Genomic DNA, 23,351 nt, shown 5'->3' with positions numbered 1-23,351 from the left:
CTTCGGTCGTGCAAATTCGACTTGCGTTCCGAAAAGTGCACGGTTGTGCTTCACTGAATGTTAAATTTTCGCGTTTTATTACAAAGACCAAAATACATATGTAGTTAGACTGAGTGCGAAGAACCATTCATATTCAATGGCGCGTTTTGTCTTTATGCTTAAATATACGAAAGTTGCCAACCCATAACTTAATCTTCTTGTAAATGCATTACATATGTACAAACCCAATGTATGTATATTTGATTCAATTTATATAATATTGCAATTTATATAAATTTAATCTGAATTAAAGGGGTTTCAAGGGAAGCAATTAGCATGTATGGTAATTGAAAAGCTCGTTAATATGTCGGGATGCAAGCATAAATATGGAGATGCAAAAATGCTTCATAGAAATGAATTTTCAGATCAATACATTCAGTGGTTTCAGAAAAAATGCTCCTTTCCAAAAAATGATTTAAATAATTTAATTTAAATGTGATTTGGATGTAAAAGTTACGCAATATGATATTTTAAGATAAAGAAACATTCAAAGACTAAAAAAAAATGTAGTACTGTGTGACACGATACGAGTGCACTCAGACCGAGTCCGCTAGTTTGGTCGTTCATACGTTACTCGTAACGTGGCAACGTTGCGATCTACACAAGCATTTATAAAATGCGAATTCATACAAACATCATCCACAGAGATATGTTTGGAGAAATTTTTGTAGCGTTTTATTATACGAGTCGGCGAACCTTAAGTCGCTAAATATATTGAGATTTGCAAGAGAGATAGCAAAGGAGATGCCAATTTTTCAGTAACCGTTTCAATGAAAACCAGAAAAATTGACAAACTCTGATCGATCGTCGATCGTCCTGGAGTCATAAACCAGGGTAAGGCCAGCAGCCACTAGTGGGTCTCGAACTCGTGACCATTCTGCTCGAAATCATAATATGCCAACCACTAGTTTTCTTCCACTATTTTTTTTGACGCCTTACGCATGTGTGCTCTTCACGAAAAAATTCAAGAATTCAATTAATTATTGCATTAATGTAATGAAAATAATAAAAAAATCACTAAATTTAATAAGCCGGAAGGGGGATTTTTCCTCTTAGAAAAGTATTTCCACACCACTGAGCGTATCAAGCTGAAAATTTATATTTGTAGTCTCTATGTACTAACTAAGAACCGATAAGGTTTTGGTCAGAATTCGTATACCGGAAGTAGTATTTTTTTTTAAACAATATTTGATTATTTTATTTTGACCTTTAATATTATTTTTATTTTCTTGATATTTAATGTGTATAATAATTATACTGATTTTAAGAAATAAAAAAATTTCAAACAAAATCCGACAGCCGGAAGTAGAACTTTTGTCTTGTGTAAGTTTCCCTACATTTGCGCTCAATTTGTATCGAAAATTTTATCATAAACGGTGTGTGTGTGAACGTGTATGTATGTATAATTATCGGATTATGTTTTGTGACCTTCTTATATTCTTCAAACACATAGATAAAGTCATGGGTCACATCCGAATTAATTTTTTTCATTTACCGACAAAAACCGGTAAACCGGTCAATAAAACTTGACGCCAAATGCAATCCTTAGTGTCAACCTGGTATAAACACTGCAAACTATCATTTCACATTATTTGACCAAATGATTGAACCAAAACTTTACCTCCTCCAAATTGGGTTTACAATGAAAATCCATTAAACATGTTTTGATCATAAAAAAAAATCGTTTTCATGGGAATTAAATTTGCTAATAAAAATATTAAGCATTATAGTACTCGTTATATGTATTACAATTACGTTGCACGTTTGTGCAAACCTAATATAAAATCACTTAATTTTTTATCTTGCAACGAAATGATAATTCTGTCACTTGGCATAATGTACATTTTTCAACACTGCACTTAGGCATTCTTAACGCTGTTGCAAATCATTTTGCAACATCAAATCTTAATGAATTTTCGTTGTATGCCGACGACATGTGAATTTTCAGCTCGATATTTAATGTCGATGATATCACGCAGCAAAAACAACACTTGTCTAACGAAAAATTACACCCTGGATATATAATACATATAATGGATTACATTATACGAGGTGCAGATATAATGGATATGCATACAAAAAAAATATATATACCAACATATCCCATACTTATGTACGTATATTTTCCGCACTTTTTCGAACGCGTTCACGGCAATCAATCATAGTTCACCTTTAGACGTGTGCCCGACCTTGTGGTACACTTTCTCGTCATGACAGACGGTGCCAAGATATTTGAAAACGGTCAATATATACCAGATATACCAAATCAATCTCTGGTATGTACATATTTCCCATTTTTTATTCGTTTCGTATGTTAATTGATCCGTAATTGAAAACGTACTGTATTCAAAACGCGCGCGCGCGTTGCAAATGTCGAATCCGTTTTCGCGCTCATTTTGTTATTATTGATTTATTATTCTCATTATAATTATGGTGTTCTTTAATGCTCTAGACTAGTTGCGTCATCGATCGTGAAAAGTTTAACGTCTTCGTGATTGATGGTAGCGAGTAATTAACGTATTCGTTAATTAATCTTTCGAAGGGATTGCACCATTCGTTTATTACGTACAGAATGCGGTGTATTTATTTGTAAAATATTTTCGAATTTATATTAAAGTTAATTTTCCATTCAAGGCATTGAAATAGATATGCACTTCCTTAATTTGAATTGGCTGAGTATTGTAATCTGAATTCGGCGAACTAATCACAGCAAGGAATTATAATTTGCTGTATTTATGTACTACAGAACTTTTTATGTACTACAGAAATTTATTTACTACAGAACTTACTAACTGAACTAACTCTGCTTGTAGAGCAACTCTGCAACTCTGCTTGTAGAGTTACAGATTGTTACATTACAGCTCTGTTATGATCCAAATGTACATTTCGTTCGTTCATGAACATGTACGAACCAATCTGGCCAGTTATAGTGTACATAAAAGAACACATTGTCAAACGGATTAGTTTTTTCATGAACAAAGTATTGGGCATAAGTTTAAGTATTCTCAATCGATTGTCCCATCCTCTATGTATAAGTTATAACTTTACTATTCACTATTAAGCTTGTGAATTGTGAATGGGTGGTAGAAATGCGTATTTGGACAAGCTAGCTGTCATCGCTTCAATCTGACATAAAATTCCGATGTAATTTTTAATGAATTGGTTAATGATTAAACTCCTCTAGCTTCATGTCAGAGACATTAACTTACTTCAATGTTAGCTAACTCCTTATGTCAGTAAGATATCAAAGCGATTTGAAGAGTGGAAGTGGTTCAAAATCAAACATATGTACATAATTTAGTAGGAATTTCACTCAACTAACAGGGTGAGGCCAAATGATAAAAAGCTTGTAATTAGCGGAAACCGGTATCAAAGCAACGTTGTAGTGTATGTAGTTTCCATAGGATTTTCCTTTTAAATACTTGGCGTTTTGATATCTCAAAGATTTTGACGGCTCAAAAGTTTTGACAGCTAAAAGTTTCATGGGACACTTATATGAGTCTATATGAAGATAGCTTTTGACTGTTAGCAAAAACCAATAGTTCGTGTATGAAACTAGTATGTTCATGAACGAACTCTAGTGTAACAATAGGTCATTTTTCATATAATATAATACATATATAGACAAGTTCAGCTAAATATACATATACATATATAACTACTCTAAAAAAATTCAGATAAATTATCACTTTTTTGTTAGTCAATTTATAACATGATATTTATGACCCAGAAGAATTTTTTTTCAATGAAAAGATGCGTCAATCATTATGCGATGATTCGCCGTACCAGGTCAATCTCCTCACCCACCAAATTCTCCTACAGAAAGCTAGACAAAAAAAGACATATCTTTCAATTTTGAAAAGAATTTACTATGTACATGCTATGTGAAAATTTAAAGCTCACTGATGGATATGTTACAGTTGAAGTGTATTTTCAGTTGTAATATATTTTGACTAGTTGGAATATATTCCGTATAACCCACGTAAGTTGATTCATATGGCGAATTACATCCCAACTGGTCAAAAAATATTTCAATTGAAAATACAATTCAACTATAAGTATGATGGAGGGGTTAGGTTTTCGCGAAAACGTCACTCGACTAGTAAATTGAGTTGGAAAGTCACATTTTTTTTTGTTTTCAACACATTCTTAGAGTTATCATAATACGGCAGTCACCACCTTTATTCGTAATACCTAGCAAATATTAACGCATAATTGAATTCTAAAGCATTCGTAAAAATGTCAGAGCTGTCAAACTTAACGGTTATATTACGACTGGCGCACGTTGTTGAAAATGTATCTGCGCTTGTGGAGATATAATTTACTAGTTGAATTGTATTCGAATATAAATGACCTGAAACGCCTGTTGGAATATTATATATTATAACTGAAAATACCCTTCAACTGTAACATATATACAAACATGAAGTTATTTTTATTTTGTCAATTTTCCATGCACCTTCTGGTGTCTTACGGCCGAACTTGAACTCGTTACATATGGAGTTATAGTACTTGTATAGTTTGGTGTCCTTGTTGGGAGTTGTTGTCTCGAGAACAAAGAGAGACTGTGATCTTTATCCGCCGTTTTATTGGCCCGTGTATACCAAACACCAAATAAGTTTGCGTATTGCGGTCAGCGGATTTTTTAATTGAACGAGGCGATCGCCTAATGGCAGTCGATGATTAATGGACTAAATATTCTCATAGACAATGGCCCCGATTGGCTAAAAACTCGTGTACTCACTCACACGTGCGTCAAAGCTATTCGAGAATGCACTCGAAGCATTCTCTGTCTCGTGTACATATGTATGCAGACTCGGACATTGGTGATTAAATCTATCATAATCTTTTCGGATAGTTTGCTATTCTGATAGTACATATCAGAATGCGAAATCATTCCGAATTTCAATACTTCAGAGGGTATCAAACTAGGCTTTGACTTGAAGATAGCCTTCTTTGCTTTTCCACTGCTTAAAAGCAACAGACACACTGAATCGTACGGCACGGCATGCCTAAGTAAACTCCATCTATGAATGGGCGTGTGTTACGTAATTGTTAATTCGTACGATTTATCCTATAATTCTTCAAATATGGGAATCAACGTTATCGAAAGCCTTTGTCAATACAAAGAAAAAAAATCACTGAAAATACTCCAGGGGGTGAGTTTTGGCCTGGCATAGATCAGGCGTGCTATCGTGCTTTTTACATGTGCAAAACTATCTAAAAAAAAAAAGCACCTATCGCGTACCACTCTGTGTATTTGCGCCCTTAAAAAGCACGAATATGATAGGCAACTTCACATTGTAAGGAAAAAGTTTTGAAATAAATTTAAACTGCCAACCATTATCTGTTTAAATTATCAAATAATTAACATTTGGTAAGCATGAGTGTAAAATTATGATGTATGTAATTTGCTACGGCAGGGTCTTAATTTCTCACGAAAACAATGCTTTATTTAATGATGCTCATAAAAAGTCAAAATGGCGGATTGTAATAAATATTTTGAATGAAAAATAAATCGATATATAAACGGTACAATTCTAATTGAAAATACGGAAAAAAAGGATATTTTTGACTTATAAAATTCGCTAGATAATTAAATATAAGCAGTTAAAAGCAATAAAAAATCACATTTACTAGAAAAAACATCCGACAATTGATTCCAATACTCACTTTTGGCACACCAATACTAGATTTTGAATTAAAGACCACAAAAGCCAAAAAGTTGTTAAAATTACGCATTTTTTAAACGCTCATATCTCAATAAGAAGAAAAATCACCATCATATTCGAATTCAGTGGGTCAAACTTGGTATTCGCTCCGGTATGTTTTTGTTTTTTTGTTGCTCAGTGTAATTATATGATTAAAAGCTACAGACATATGTTTGTAAGCGGTCTCCGTGACGAGACAGAATGTTAAATTACAGAAAACGCAAATATTGGGAGGCAAAGATTGAAAATCGAAAGATCTTAAGTCGAAAGATCAAAATAAAATAGTGCATGGTAATCGGTACATACTCACTCAATTTGCGCGAGCAGGATACAACAGGAACAAGAGGAACGGGCTTGTCCTCCCGTATTAATGTGCGCGCGCAGAATACGGGAGGAAAAGCATGTTCCTCTTGTTCCTGTTGTATCCTGCTCACGCAAATTAAGTGAGTATGTACGTGAGTATGTACCGTTTACCATGCACCTTTTTTTTTTTTTGATCTTTCGATTTTCGATCTTTGCCTTCCGATATTTGTGTTTTCTGTAATTTAACATTCTGTGTCGTCACGTAGACCCGTTTGTAAGTACATATATAAAACGGCACTGGAATGTTTCAAAATACAAAATATGACAAGCCCAAACTCATCACAATCCCGAAACTTGTTCTATTCCCTAAAATTAAATTTACGAAATGATTCATCGAACTATGTACATAATAAAAGTGTCTAATTATCCAAAAGTACGCCTTAAATCAGACATGTCATGTCTCAAAATCATCATACAAACAATTACACTCCGCTGGGTTGCGCTAAAATTTGAATATGGAAATATTTGATGGCACCCAGTCTCGAGAGAATCAAACGAGTGATGATTTTTAATTACCTGAGACTAATCCGAGACCGTTAATCGACGACCACCTCGGGCAGCCAAAATGAATGCGAAAACAGAAAAAAAATAATAATAATGAAATCATTATATGGAATACGTAATTGAATTGGAAAATAAAAGATAGGTGTATATTTTTAGGTGTGTTTTGGAGTTGCGCAAAAGTTGTCCGACGCGGCATTGAACCTGAGGACAAGTTATACGAGTTTCGCGTTAAAAAATCCAAAAGACGTAACCGATTTCACCATATTATGTATGAGTGCACATAACCGGATGATGTATTAATCGTTTGAGAGGAGTCACGGTAGCATACCTAAGCGTTTGGTGTTTTTTTTTTTGTATAATAGGTGTATACACATATATATCATGCGTACACATTAGTATTATAATGTAAGGTGAGATGAAGAAATGCGATGAATACACACACGCACTGCGCACGAACGACGAAACATTTGCATTTTTACTAACCTCTTATTTACATATGTGCATACTGAAAAAATAATTAACTAGGGTCGTTTCTTCACTTTGGTAATAATCAAAGAATAATTGAGAAACGTGGCTCGCTTTTGAACAATCGAACTCCTAATTCTGAAAGATCGGGATGCAAAATCACCAAACTATATTTAATTCACGCTACCATTAAGAGGGCTGCATACCCAAAACCTTAATTTTGTTGCCGTTCCTTTCTTCGATATATATATTGGAGTGAATGTATGTATGTATGTATATATTGAGTGAATGTGACAGTTGCGCCTCGACCCGATAATATCTATTTTAAATCGACAAAATCGAGGTTTTGTATTCCCCAGTTTTCCCCTCCGAAACTGGACCAATTTTTAAAAAAAATTCATCATCAGTATGAGAAAGATATTTTCTGTGTTTCAATTTTTGTATTTTTTTTTTTAAATAAACCGTTAAATTAGCATGTTAGACTCTTTTCGTGGGTGTAAAAACGAGGCGATTTTATAGATGTTTGGTGGGTCCTAGCTCCTATAAAAAATAAGTAATAAAAAAAATAAAAAAAATTGAAACATGCCTATGGTGGATATCCATAGCATATTAAAAAATAATTTCTCTAGTGCCATAATTGAGGAAGGGAGAAGTCTAATACGTTTGTATGGACAAGGCGCTGGTGTCCAGCCCTCTTTGGTAGCGTGTAAGTTTAGCACCAAGTGATCAGTGGGTTCGATCCGCTATACTGCTGGTTAGATTTGGGGGTATTTGTGACTCCAAATCGATCGTTTCTTATCAGAGTTTGCCAATTTTATCTGATCATTGTTGAAACGGTTCCTCAAAATTGGCAAAAAATCATCTTTCCTGTTGTCACAGATCTTGTCTATTTATTGTATGTACAATATGTACAGATCTAAAATGCATTGATGCCTCAATGGATTAATTCTGTAATTAATTGTTATTTCGTGTTCTTCAGCTTCTGGAAATACAGTGATTTATGTAATAATAAAATGCTGCGTTGTTTGTAATTAATTGTCCAGGAAGGCGCATTGGGGTCTTCCTGTCAAGCCTTCCCGGTATATATCTACATACGTAAAAATAAAATAAAATAAAATTTCGCAGCTTTTTGCAGAAGGGAGACAATTACGCGATTCCTATTGGCCGGCTTAGCTATTCTGACCAATAGGAGTCGTATATTTGATGTTCATTTCAAAGCCTTTCAACCACAGCTTACAGTCCCACTGAAATGGAATATATGTAATAAACTCGAAAACCAATCAAATCTTTAAATTTTATACTACACATTGTCAAAGTAAACGTTTTATGGTTGATCCGTTTGTTTGAAGAAAACCGAGCTTGCTGTCGCATTCGTGCAATGTGTTGTAACATTGTTATTTATTTATTTTTTAATATTATTTCTTATTTAACTATATAAAATTATTACAATATAATTTTGTAACGTATCGTTGCGAATCAATTTCCCTAGTCTTCTTATAATGTATATTTTACACCGATATTAACACCTCCTATAAACTATCTTATATTTACGACTTTAAAGTAATTACATACGTTTAAAACTGAAATAATTTTTGCTCATCTCACGGAATAAACAAACGTAACTACTATCCATAAAAACGGTGTAAAACAGTACTTATCGTAAATAGTCTAGTCACGTATTTATTTTCTTAAAAGTATTTCTTATACATATAACTATATAAGGCATTCCTTATGCTATATTTTTTATTTGATATTTTTACTTTATCTGTTATTATTTAACGCTATTTTTTATGTTTATGTATGGATGTGTTTATGTTTATGTTCAAATGTATTTTTTTTTATGTATAATTGATGAGTATATTATTTTCGTTATGTATAAAATTATGTTTAATTGTTATTTTGTTTTTTTTTGTGTTATATTTTTTGACCATTGTGGCGCTTTAGGAATTCCTGTTATGCCACAATGGTCTGTTTAGAATAAAATAAATAAATAATATTATTACAATATAATTCAATGCAAGGTATTTAATAATATTACTTTAAGTTTTGCTGTCCATAACATGACGTTGACAATTACTTTTATCTTTTAAAAAATATAAATTTCCATTAATATAAAATATATACGTATTCCATAAATAAATTAATTATATTAACAACTTACGTATGTTATAATAAAATTTTATTAATATAAATATTTCAAAATACGAAACACGAACTCAAAACTAACAAAAAATAAAAGTGAAATGCTACCGACCGCTATAAGCCCGAACAATGTTATATTTCTTGACCAAAATGCAATGCAAAACTGAAACGAAATGTAATTGGCCATCGCGGGTCGTGTGGGGGTGAATGCGATAGCATGGTACAGTTTATGTAAGTAGAATGCTAGATCGGTTGGTTCGACTATATTTAAAAACGAAAAATATTCAAGAACCAAAATCACACATACTTTTTGATATTGATTAATTATCATAAAGTTGATAATTAAAATATTTAAATTGTTTTTTATATATTTTTAATTTTATTAAAATATTTAGAAAACATGTTTTATTTTTAATATGTTTACATCCCTATATATACATATGTACATATTTATATAAAACTAGCTAAACCATGAGTTGCAATGCCACTATTCTGTTTATTGAAGTGCTTTTGCATACACAATATTTTTTGTTTCCCGTTCCCGTTTTTGGGCGATTTATTTTTACAGACACCATCGCGGGCATGCACACAATAATTCATGTACATAAGTTTCATCGCAATCGGTTGAATGGTATAGGAACGCATACGACACAGGCAGGCAGACAAATATTGATTGATTTATATAATATATTAGTTGTTTTACCCGGCTTCGCTCAGTATTTGTAATATAAACAGCGTAAACACGGCGAATCTAATAGTAAATATTCATTTGTTTAAATTTATTTGAATCGAAAAAAAATCATATTCAAGCAATCGAATCGTCGTCGTAGAAACTTTGTTTTGTTTTCGAAGTTCCCAACCAAAGACACTTACATACATATGTACATACTTACATACATACATACAAAGTCTCTTTCGAAATTATATATTAGATTATTTTAAGAATGCATATACGTATATAAAACGCTGTTTTTTTATTGAAAAGATAAATAAATAAAAAAAATACACACTACATATAAAAACTTATGTTGAGTTCGCCTTTCATATCCACAACGCCTCATTTGTAATATTTAGACTGCGGATAGAGAGCGTGCTTTTTCCAGGAATCGGGGCGGTTTGGCTCTATTTACAAAGATAGAGTGCAAAAAAAGAGGTTCGGCGAACCTTTAACAAAGCATTTACAATAATTGAACAATGAACAGCGCGCTTTGGATCCGGCCATTAGACTAATATTCAACCAATCGAATCGCCGTCATAGAGACTTTGACTTGTGTTGGATGTTCCCAACCAAAAAAACTAACAAAGTCTCTTTCGAAATTATTTATGTATTAGAAGATGGAGATAGAAGATAGGTATATAGATTTGATTTGAGAAAAAATATTAAATTTTGAATAGATTGGTTTTAATAACACATTTTCATCACGAGGGTCCACGAAACTTGGGACACACTTTTAGGGGTCCGCGATATCAAAAAGGTTGCGGAACACTGTGTTACAGCAGAACCATCAGTTAAATCGGCGTTCAACTTAAACTCCGAAATCCACAACTGAACAAATGAGAACGGTACTAGCGTCGACACATAGTATCTGCTGGACTACATATAATAACATGAATACGTATGTAAGTTCGAATGGATGGCGATATTTTGCGACCTACATATGTACATACATGAGGAGAGCACCAAACGGGACAAAGTGATTTTTCGGTCAATCTTGCCATTGTTTGCTCTAGGAATTTAACAAATTAATGAGCGGTTTCGTCATCTCGGACTGTCCGATCGCCTTTCGATTCTTTTGTGCCGCGTCGTCGCTTTGTTCGCTCCGAGAACAACCTTATTTACACACTCAACACATTGTAGAGAAAACGACGATGTAGAAAAAAAGGGCACTCGCTCTATCGATCGTCCGATTTCTGACCAAATTTCTATCTTCGAGAGAGTCCGGGTCACGATCGGACGTTTTCCCAAAATTGGGTCACACGGCAGTTCCGACCCACTCCATGTGTGCTCGCAGCTCATCGCTCAGGATAAACATCTCTCAGACCGTCTGATCTCAACCTCAAACAATAAATTGAACTTTGATTGTCCCACATTGCGAACGCTCCCATTTCTCACAAGAAAAAATCGCAGCAAGATGCGTCGATTCGCGATAAGAACACCGGAGTGCGGAATGTGTCGCTGAAAGCATTGTTTTTTTATCATTTAAAATCATCCAAGTCATAAATATCCCGATACACATATAGTAAAAGTTCTAGTGCAAAATCAGTGAACTGACAAAGAGAGCAAAGAAAGGTAGGTGAAGGTTTAGTCAATAACACTGAAACCCGTCAAGAGTGTCTTTGTGGCGCCGGCCACTCTTAAGTCCCACTTATTAAAACAAAGTGAACTTGAAACGACCCTCGTTTCATAAATAGATAAGTCAACTAAAAAATTAACGGAGATTATTGCACTACATATATAAAGAAGACGTAGGACAAGGTGAATTTAGAAAATAATAATGATTTCCATTTTTTTTAAATAAAATATAAACAATAATTAAATCAATTAGATATAAAGCATTTCGGAAAAGAAAATGTTGAATTATTTTGGAAAAAGTTGAAACACATTTATTGGTTCACAATGAAGTGGTTCATCAAAGGATATGTTTTTGTTGGGTTTCGATGGTTATTATTGCCCTAAGAACATTTTTTTTTTATTTAGAGACAGTATAATGTGACCTATATTTAAAAAAGCGAATGACTTTTTAAAAAAATTGGTTTACTGACTTTAATGAGCTTCATTAAATTTACAATTTCTTATCAACAGAAATCGGCGACCAGGTTCTTTAATGCACAAAAAATGGTTAACCATTGTCAACCTTTTTTTGATCTCTTGCTTTGTAGGACAATAGTAGATAAAGGGCGGCAGTCAAGTTTTCACTGCCCACAAAAAATGGTTCACTATTATCAAACTTTTTTCCTCTCTTGCTTTGTAGGAGAATAGTTATTGACAGTTGTGAACCATTTTCTGTGCATTTAAGAATCCTGTCCGCTTAGTATCACCAGATTTAGGTGGCCAGTATGGTTTAAACCACAAAAAATGGTTCACTACTGTTAATTACTATTGTCAATCTATTTTTTTACTCCCTTGCTTTGCATGGCAATAGTAATTGACAATAGTGTTAATAATTAACAATTTTTTGTGGGTTAATGTATTTAATCTATAAAAATACACGTATTTATTTAAATTACGTTAATTACATATGTATAAAATGAATATTTTTAAATTTTGCCTTTTAAAATGAATATTTTCAACTTTAAAGAACTTAAAAATTATATAATTCTAATTACTAGTAACCGGACCCAGAAGGTGCCGCGTATTGTTCAAAGGTTGTAAATGCATTGTTAAAGGTTTGCCGAACCTTTTTTACTGTGACTATCCTACATCTACTAATTACTACAGTCAACGCCAGCGTGCAAAAATGGGCTCACCAATGTCAATTACTATGGTGAACCTTTTTTTGGCTCTCTAACTTTGTAGTTTGCCCTCATTCAAGCCTATCGCCTATCCTTACTAATTAAAAATCAATCGCCGTGGAAATTTAGATGAAAAGAAGCTCTCAACCTCAAAAAGGTTGAGCACCCTCGATGTAAGACATTTAAAAAAAAACTACCAACGGCACATTTTCATATTATTTAATATTTGAAGGCCAATGGACTGAAATGAGTTGAAAGCAACTGAAGGTGAAAGTAAAAAGATTGTTATTTTTAATGCATAATTGATTTAGATCGTAGTTGCTTTAGCATTCTTGTCTTCTGGAGAAGACTGAATGGAAAGTGAAAATAAAAAAAATAGGTATTGCTTTGATGGGTAGGATGAGTATTTGATGTTGCAAATTTCGCAAGGAACTGCTGCTGAATCGGAAAATCATCACAGAAGATGTTCTGGAATCGCCCAAATATACCAGCAGACGTATGTATAAGAATCCAACGTAAAGCTAAAGCCAAGATCTTTCGATCGAAATAAGAAAGCTAATCGAGCTATTAAAATGTATAATACAAATAGTTTTGTATTTTATATTTATTTCAAAAGCACTTTAAAAGCCTAATTTGCTTCCGTTCTTCAAAAACGTACGATGAAAAAAAGAAGATCGTCGTTAAAAACGATGACTAATTTTCGCAGATAACAATCTATTCGCTTTTTCTCGCCATCAAGCCACCACTGACTGCTAGATACTAAGTACTTACTGATTGCATAATTATTTTCACCGTAACTTTTTTTTTTTACATGTGTGTGTGCTTGTATGGGCAAGTTGTCGCCTGAGGCACTCGTCCACCATTTTTATTCTGTTTGCAGACTCTAACGACGGTTCATTAAAGATGAAAAACGTTTTTTTTTTCGTAAACCTAGAGGCATCTCCGGATACGTGAAATTGTGTTGCCTTACATAATAATCCACACACATATGTGGGTACCTAGTACTACCAAAAATAGAAAATAGTAAAATTAAATTAAATTAAAGTAAGTAAAATTAACTTAAACCGGTAAATCGTATTAATCCAGAGGCGACCAAAACCTTAGTCATCCTTGTGTATGCCGGGCTTTCATTTTCCGTTGACGCCTCCTGCAAAATAGGCGACAACACAACAAAAATTGCATTGTCTTTTTTTCCATATTCTCCTAGCAGTAGCTCCGACGTTTTTATTAGGGGTCTACCTCGTTCCAACAACTTGCAATATCTCAAGACTAGTTTACCCAACTTTTTCGGTGTATTTCGTCTTCAAGTTAGTATATGTATATACATCTTTTTCTTCTCAATGCCCTGTCCACATGAGGACGTTGGATACCACCTCGTCGATTACACTGAGCAACAAAAAATCACGTTTTTAAGTTACCAGAGCGGAGACTAACCAATCTTTACTAAGTTTGACCCACTGAAATCCGTAAAAAAATATATATTTTTGACTTTCAAAATTCGCTAGACAATTAATTAGAAGTATTTTAAAGCAATGAAATATAACAATTAATAGGAAAAATATGTGACTATTGATTCCAATACTCACTTTGAGCGTAACAATCCTAAATTTTGAGTTAAAGACCGCAAAAGCCAAAAAACTGTAAAAATCGCGGATTTTTTTAAACGCTCATATCTCGTAAACGATCACCCACCAACAAAAATCAATATCATATTCGAATTCAGTGGGTCAAACTTAGTAAAGATTGGCTAGTCTACGCTCTGGTATTTTTTTTTGTTTCTCAGTGTTATTTGAAGATATCCGCATCGGTCTTCAGCGGCTCGGAACAGATCCTCGGCGCTCATATCGGTCCACATGCACATGTTTTGAAGCCAAGACAACTTTTTCCTGCCAATACATTTTTACCTTCTATTTTCCCCCGTGGTTATCAAACGGAGAAATTCGTATTTTGGACCCCGTATCATGTGTCCGAGGTACTCCATCTTTATCCGCTTGATGACAGAAACAAGTTCTCTGCCTCTCCCCATCATGCCAAGGACAGCTTCATTTGATATTTTTTTGGTCCACGGGATCTTCAGCATACGCCTGTAGACCCACATCTCAAAAGCTTCGATGCGGCTGATCATCATAGTCTTCAGAGTTCACGTTTCATATCTCTTCGCGAATCTCAAACGCGTATGAAGATTGATATGCTTGTTTGTAAGCGCCGCCTTCATTTTGATGTATATATGTACATAATAGGTTACAGTAATTATTTAAGGCCAAAGAATTCGATCCTTAAAGCCCTCAACATGAGGCTACCTTCCCTCCAACGAATATAGTCTGAGAGACCCTTTCGTCGGAGAGTGTAAGTTACAGTAAAAGTGTAAAATTGAATAAATATACACTGACTATCAAAATCACCCAATAGCATGATATACGGGAGAATGAATGAACACGTTTACTAGTAAATTCATACACTAGCTATTCGTACGCAGTAAATATTTACGAAAGGAATAATAAGTTGACATTCTTAAAAAGTATATTTTCGGCCTATGACGGATTAAACCAAAAACTATAAGAATGAGACATAACATATATCGAAGAACATATTATTAATGAAGAAAATAAAATGTAACCTTACCTAACCTAAAAATGTAGATAATACGGATTTACGTAGCTGTAAAACTTATACAATGGATTTAACCTTGTTAATTATTGTCTATTTCGTATCAATTCAACAATGAATTAGTTATTTGAACACAACCAGTTATATTCTTGAGCATAAAATTCATTGCAAGAGTAACGTCAAACTTTGGTCAGCTGTCAAACCACTCAAATATCTTTCGTCGGCGGATTTACTAGTGCACAGCAGCAAGTGCATGAATTTGCGCGTAATTGCATACTTTGTCTAGTAAGAGTACGTGCGGAATCTAGCGTCGTAAGCTTTAGTTAAAAACCAAAGCTAAAACTTCTACAGTGGATGTAACCTTGTTAATTATTGTCTATTTCGTGTCAATTCAACAATAAATTAGTTATTTGAACACAACCAGTTATATTCTTGAGCATAAAATTCACTGCAAGAGTGACGTCAAACTTTGGTCAGCTGTCAAACCACTCAAATTTCTTTCGTCGGCGGATTTACTAGTGCACAGCAGCAAGTGCATGAATTTGCGCGTAAGTGCATACTTTGTCTAGTAAGAGTACGTGCGGAATCTAGCGTCGTAAGCTTTAGTTAAAAACCAAAGCTAAAACTTCTACAGTGGATGTAACCTTGTTAATTATTGTCTATTTCGTGTCAATTCAACAATAAATTAGTTATTTGAACACAACCAGTTATATTCTTGAGCATAAAATTCACTGCAAGAGTGACGTCAAACTTTGGTCAGCTGTCAAACCACTCAAATATCTTTCGTCGGCGGATTTACTAGTGCACAGCAGCAAGTGCATGAATTTGCGCGTAAGTGTATACTTTGTCTAGTAAGAGTACGTGCGGAATCTAGCGTCGTAAGCTTTAGTTAAAAACCAAAGCTAAAACTTCTACAGTGGATGTAACATGGTTAATTATTGTCTATTTCGTGTCAATTCAACAATAAATTAGTTATTTGAACACAACCAGTTATATTCTTGAGCATAAAATTCACTGCAAGAGTGACGTCAAACTTTGGTCAGCTGTCAAACCACTCAAATTTCTTTCGTCGGCGGATTTACTAGTGCACAGAAGCAAGTGCATGAATTTACGCGTAAGTGTATACTTTGTCTCTTAAGAGTACGTGCGGAATCTAGCGTCGTAAACTTTAGTTAAAAACCAAAGCTAGTGTACACACTTACTAGTCAGTGTATACTGATTAGAGATTCGACGCTCTTATGTACTGTAACATACATATACAGGTATACAAGACACATATATAGTGAAATGTGTAAATTATGTATTTTACGAGATAACATTAACTATTAAAAAATATAGGAAGAATTTGCAAACGAGATATTTCTAGTTGGTATAATGGAGCGCACCGGTTTATTAGAGTACTAGCGTATTTTATTACGTTTATAATTAAAGCTCCAACTCCAACACTCTTACTTTGATGAGCAAATTCCATTAAATTATCACAGTGATTATAAAGATCGGTTCAAGTTGGCCGTTTGTATACTTATTTGATTAAGGCCGATGATTGTAGGATCTTAGGAAATAGGCTTTATTAAGTTATTACTAATTAACCTATCCAAACTATAATATAAAATTAAACAATGATAAATTTATTTCATCGTTTTCACCGCTGTCTTTTGCGTGTTTATGTGTATATCATTGAACTTACAATAATATATTATATTTATGTACAGTCATTTGCGGGACTTCATACATTTTCCGCAACACTGTGAACTGACTGTAAATCACAAGACCAATCGATTACTATTATTAGAAAGCGTCATTCTTCAAAGTGACTATCCAACAAAATAAATATCACTACTACGACAGAGACAATCATGGATTTATAGCGAGTTTTATTGTATAGGCAGTGTATTGTGTAGTAATTTTATGAGGTCACATAAAATGGTAGATCAACGAATAGACATATGTACATATAATTCTACTATAAAATTGGCGGAATAAATTGCATATAATTAACGGTGCATTTAGAAAAATAGCTTTGCTCCTTAGAACGAATCATTCGCGTATTAGAATAAATATATTTCTATTAAATAAAAAAAATGTTACATTGAGCAATATTTTCTTTGTAGTATGCAATAAAGAAAATGTTTCGATCATTTAACAGTTAAAAAGTGCGCAATTAAAAAATCTGAAATGACGAATGAAAAATATGGTGCTTGGTCATTATAACCAGACTTCGGCGACCTGGATGCTTTTCCCAACAAACAATGGTTCACTATTGTCCTACAAAGCAATAGAGCAAAAAAAGGTTGACAATAGTGAAACATTTTGTAGGTGAAAACATCCCGGCCGTCGAAGTCTGATTATTAGAGGTAGGATAGTCACAGCGCTATCCATTGGTCCATGTTGTAAATCCTTTGTAAAAAAGGTTCGGCAAACCTTGAACAATGCATTTACAACCTTTGAACAATACGCGGCACCTTCTGGGTCGCATATACAATACGTTAATGCGCATTTCATTCATTTTAGGTTCTTTTATATTTTTCTGTTGTTTCTAACTAGTGATTTTACCCGGCTTCGCTCGGTATTTGTAATATAAAAAGCTTAAACATGGCTAATCTAATAGTTCATCAGTATTTAATACCATTCATTTGATTTTATATAAAATTTAATTGAATCGAAAAAAATATATATATTCAACGATATCGATATCGTCGTCATAGAAACTTTGATTTGTTTTCGATGCTCTCAACTAAACTTTACATACAAAGTCTCTTTCGAAATTATATATTACATGATAATTTTTTCTATTGCTGTTTTTTCATTAATATAATATAATATATATTAGAAAATATTTTTAAATTGTACATTTTTTAAATGATATAATATATATTTTTAATACACACAAATTTTATGAAATGCTTACGATAAATGCACATTTTTGATTTATTTAAATTGAATCATATAAATTGTCCCCAAATAAATTCTTACTACGAAAGTGAAACATTAGAAACAGGTTAGGTTTGTGGGGAAATTCTTAAGAAGACAAAAGGGGAGTTCCCAGCTTCTGCCACTATTTTCCCTCCAGATAATAGGAAAGTATTAATTCAAAGTTGCAACGTGGAAAGGGGAGGGTTGGGCGGAGATGAGACTATAAAACGCCCTCCCCATCGTATTATATTTTACAGTTGCATGCAATGTTTCAACGTTGCAAATTATCGTAAATAAGTTTCGCTTTAAAAATGGTTTCATAACTAATTCCCACCTCACTTCCATCCACCAGAAACAGCCAAACTAGTATATGCCCATATGTATATCATTCGTTAAAGCTCAAGTGCTGTTCAAGTACCTGTCAACCTTTCCCATTCACTAGCTCAATAGCCAATTAACAACGATCGTCTCAGATTTCATTATTATTTTATGGTATGTGTGTGTGTGTATATAGCAAGGTCGATGGTTAAATTGGTGTTTGGTGAACCACGGTGGTTACCTTTGTGCAAGGTGTGAACGGCATCCGAGAGAACCACAGAGCACCGTTAACCGCGTAACGTAACTCGTCACTCTTCTCCGATTCAATTCACTCGCACACTCTCAAATTTTACAGCGAACATTCAAATTTGGATCATCAAATCATGCTGCTGTCCATAAATTCATTCGATCTATCGACGTTTTCAATTCCAATCCGATTGCGAATTTTTCTATGTGACATATATGTATGTACATATACATATAATACGCATGTATGAAAAACTTCATATACCCCCCCCCCCTCCCGAAGTGGGGTATGCAAGTGGGGTTTTCAAAGCTATACACCCTATATTTCTTGTATTCCTAGAATGAACTACAAAAAAAATATTTTAATAGATTTTGTATGATTTAGAAAAGGGATACATGGTAAAAAAATACATTTATACATTTCTACGTTCCAAAGTATGATTTAAAGACGGTGGCGATAAGTCATGTTTTTGACTGTTCGCTTGCATACTCTTGTTGATCGATGAATCAATGCGAGAAAAAAAGACAGTTATTGTTTTCGTCGCTTTTGGCGCGTGGCTATTGAGTCATGCAGTCGCCTGTTGGCCTTACCTATGCGCTTCTTCATGTCGATGGTTTTTATGTTGATGTATAAAATGATTAATAAGATATATACTGAACCCATTTGTATTGAGAAAAGCTGTATTTTGATTAAAAAATACTAGCGTCTTACTCGAGCCGGTTAGGGACACTCGTTCGATCTCGACGCGTTTGTTTGCATGTCGATACTTGTCGTTATTTTTCAATACAAAAATAGTCAAAAACATGCTTTAGCACTAAAAAAAATTTATGTTGATGTATAAAATGATTAATAAGATATATATTGAACCCATTTGTATTGAGAAAAGCTGTATTTTGATTAAATATACTGGGGTATATTTAATCAAAATACAGCTCGTTCACTCGTTCGATCTCGACGCTCCCTCCTTCAAAGGTTAAAGGCGATTATTGTAATAAACTACCTAATTTAATTGTTCCTTGTTCCATTTTTCGCCACACAGACATCATTATGGTTAGGATTAGACAGATGATCAATATTTATCGTCCAAAATAATTGAAAAAACTAACTAAACGAAGTGGACTAGTGCTGTGAAATGAAATAAAAATAATTGACTTAGAAAGTTAGCTGATATGACTTATTTCTTGCCGTATCTAGGGATTGCATTAACGGTAAATCGCCAAAATTTCGCCATCGGTAATTATTTTGTCGCGAATTAAGTACATACATATATGTATGTATATGCATATTATTGCATTAAAAGTCGATGCAAATGACGTATTGTGTAATAAGTAGGCTGGAATTTGTTTATTTTCAGTATCAAATGTCCAAAATGATGAATAGGAAGTATGGGCAGTAAACTCACCATATTTATCTTTTGTTATAAGTCTTGAAGTGGTAGCATAGTAATAGTAACGCATTGTAATAAGTTGTAGCAAGTGTGATGTCATTTTGACAGTTATCTTGAAGCACCACTGAAGCATTCGCTAGAGTAGCTACACTGATGCATTTTTAAGAGTGGCAACACAGATCAACCAAGTCGTAATAGGTGCGATCAGATGGTTGTTTCAATTATGATTACTAATTATTCCGAATGAACCTTATGTATTTATATGACATTATTCACCCGAGGTCTAATTTTAATTAACGGTTCAAACTAGGTTGACGTTTAAAATTAAAATTTGCCATCCATAGCTATACCTTATCTTCTAATAAAATACAATAAATTTTATTTTATCAATAAAATTATAGGAAACCTAATGCTGTTATATATGTATGTTTTTTTTAAGTCAATTCAGCTTTGTCAATGCGAATTTAGCATTTAGCGCAGAAGAGATGGTTGAATGGGACAGCGATTTGGAAGGTAAGATGCTATCTACGAATTTTTCTATGGAACCGCCTTAACAATTAAATCAGATATCATCAAAATTGATTTGGATTTATTAACATTCTAAACTTGTCAAGATCAATAAGAATATTCGAAAAAATAAATAAAGCTTTTTCAAACTTTTACCAGTGAATCTAGGCATGTATGTATGTATGACACTGCTGACCAGTTCTAATCCACATTTAGAAGGAATAAATAATTTTAAAAATTAGCAAAAGCGTGACACACGAAAATAATCAACTTGAAATCTTTCAGAATCGAGATACATATGTACATATTTATTATTATATGTACATATGAACTCGAACGGCCATATGGCGTCGAATATGAGTCATCGAGTGGGTGTATGCACCTACCGTAGATTGCAATGTCACAGAACAAGATCGCAATGCATAATGAACCCCAGGATGACGGTGACGACATTGATGTTGGTGATAACGAATGTATGTACATACGTAGAGTACGTCTCCTATGGTCCAATCCTATATAAATGGAGCAGAGAAGAAGAGGCGGCTGAAAGTCGTGCAGATGTTGCCGTGGCACACTCGAGTACCGTTTCGTGTACCGATTTTGTCCGAGAGAGACACGAGACATACGGCCGAATGTGGCCACTCTAGAGAGAACAAGAAGGAAAATAAGAAGAATGAGAGAGAGAGAGGCTGCAGAACAGAGCACAGGCCAGGAAACGACCGGGCCAGTTCTCACTGGCGAAATTCGTACCGCGAGAAACTAGAACGCTCGTGTCCAGGGCATTATGTATATGTGTGTATCGCGACGGAACCCAAGGGGATTCAGGAGTCGTCAACGACTGATTCGTGACCCCGACTATGAAACGCCTAGGAAGAGGTGAAGGAAACCCTATCAAAACGAGGTGCTTCAAGGACGCGAATCACCCTGGCGGTCCTCTTTCGATCACTTCTCAGACTAAAGCCTTCAACCAACATGTATGATGATTAGAGGTAGGACCGGAAGCGCGCCGTCTATTGTTCCACTATTGTAAATGCTTTGTAAAAAAGGTTCGGCAAACCTTTAACAATGCATTTACAACATGTGAACAATGAACAGCGCGCTTTGGGTCCGCTCTTTAATGATGATCATTCACCGAATTCCAAAACATAATTTAGTCACTAACAAAATTTGGATTGACTGTATTCTATTCTAACTCATTCTTTCAAATATACTTACTTACATATATTTACAACAAAAATATGTTAATATTTTTAATTAAATATTAACCCTTTGAATGCTGACCAACGCCGATTAGCGTTTTGCCAACAAATCCATCAGTTTTAAATACGCCAATCGGCGTTGTATTTTGAGTATGTAAAAAATAAACAAGAATATTACCCGCTAAACCTTTCCATTGATAGCATTGATAGCAGAATTTCCCAATGGAAATCCCTAACTGCTGAGTATTTTAGGTTGTGGCTTGGCATTTAGATTGTGAGCATTACATTTTAACAACAATGAAGAAGATGGAACTAGTTTTGGAAAAATACATTCATTAATTGACTTATTTTGTTTATTTTATATTGTTGCAAGATATATAAGGCAGTCTAAATACACCTTTACAAAAGTCGAAATCTTCGGCGGTAGTTAACTAGGGTTTGTTTGGATTAGCTACAATTTTTATACCTGCTTTCTATTGGATCTTTAAATAATTCTATTTGGAAATGTTGGTGAAATTTTCAGCGTGGCGGCTTTCAACAGAAAAGACGTCAGCACTCGAAAGGGTTAACAAAGAAATTTTATTATTAAAAATTTAACTGCCCCCTGCTTTCTAATATTCAGTGAATATATTGCGTTTTCTTCAATTGTACAGTAGATAAGAATTAAACTACAATATGCTTAAAATCATATAACTTGTTTAACTGTCATCTTATCGACTCGCTCCGTTATACCCGCCACTTACATACATGTGTACATATTTCTATACTTTCTACCCACGCAAACGGCTTTCGATGCCTTCAAGCTAAGCTTTTTGAGTATTCCCAACTTAATTGCATTTGATTTTTGATTGTTGCGTCACATAATTTGAATTTATTCAAGGATCGTTCAAATATTACGATTAGGTGCAAAAGCGTGCCTGGTATAGCCACATTGCAATCGTACGAATCAGGTTATTATGCAGATCAATAGTTGCAGGACTTGTTCACACTACTGAATTATAAAATCAATCAAAAAGCTCAAAACCAAATCGAGAAAGTATTGTTGTAGCCAAACTATCGAGGAAAACCGCCTTGCAGTGTTTCGAAAAGTGATAATTGATTTCAATAGATTTGCATTCGGCAAAAAGGAATTCAGTTCAGGGACACGTCCTTAACAATAAAAAATGACACACCGAAAAGTGTAATTGAAAACATCTGGTCACTTTTCGAGTCGTAAAAATATAATATTATGTATACAAAACGAATCGTTTCGAGTCCATTGTGCCACCAGGTGTGTTCTAATACGGTTAATACGTAGAATCCGGCACAAAATCAAAATCGTTTGCCACTCTAGTGATATGTAGTACAATTGTTGCATCCGCAGTTTTGTTGATACATGGGAACATAGAAACTAAAAAAAAAGTATACATATGTACATATATAAAAAAGAAAAAAAAAACCTTTTCCGACCTCGCTATACCAATCACGCATTGATACACTGTAAGAAGAGACAATGG

At 34.0% G+C, this 23,351-nt stretch overlaps 2 protein-coding genes across 2 annotated transcripts in view; one reads left to right on the top strand and one right to left on the bottom strand.

Moving 5' to 3' along the window:
• Positions 1 to 23,351, bottom strand: part of Shrm (shroom) — a 107,944-nt gene that overhangs the window by 25,655 nt on the left and 58,938 nt on the right. The window lies entirely within an intron of this gene.
• On the top strand, positions 11,921 to 15,104 carry LOC143922764 (uncharacterized). The gene is made up of 2 exons (XM_077446102.1): positions 11,921 to 14,053; positions 14,461 to 15,104. Exons 1-2 carry the CDS (start codon positions 14,018 to 14,020, stop codon positions 14,725 to 14,727), a joined length of 303 nt encoding a protein of 100 aa, XP_077302228.1. The 5' UTR covers positions 11,921 to 14,017; the 3' UTR covers positions 14,728 to 15,104.

The sequence above is a fragment of the Arctopsyche grandis genome, chromosome 2 (assembly GCF_051622035.1).
Source record: "Arctopsyche grandis isolate Sample6627 chromosome 2, ASM5162203v2, whole genome shotgun sequence".
Classification (NCBI taxonomy): Eukaryota; Metazoa; Arthropoda; class Insecta; order Trichoptera; family Hydropsychidae; genus Arctopsyche; species Arctopsyche grandis.
Note: the sequence above shows the minus strand (reverse complement) of the source record. Positions and strands in the feature narration are given on the sequence as shown.

Bases quoted from the DNA above. Each gene is read 5' to 3' on its own strand.
- LOC143922764 (XM_077446102.1), top strand. From the start codon at position 14,018: ATGCCCTGTCCACATGAGGACGTTGGATACCACCTC. The intron at 14,054-14,460 runs GTCGATTACACT...TTTGTTTCTCAG, and splicing joins AGGACGTTGGATACCACCTC to TGTTATTTGAAGATATCCGC.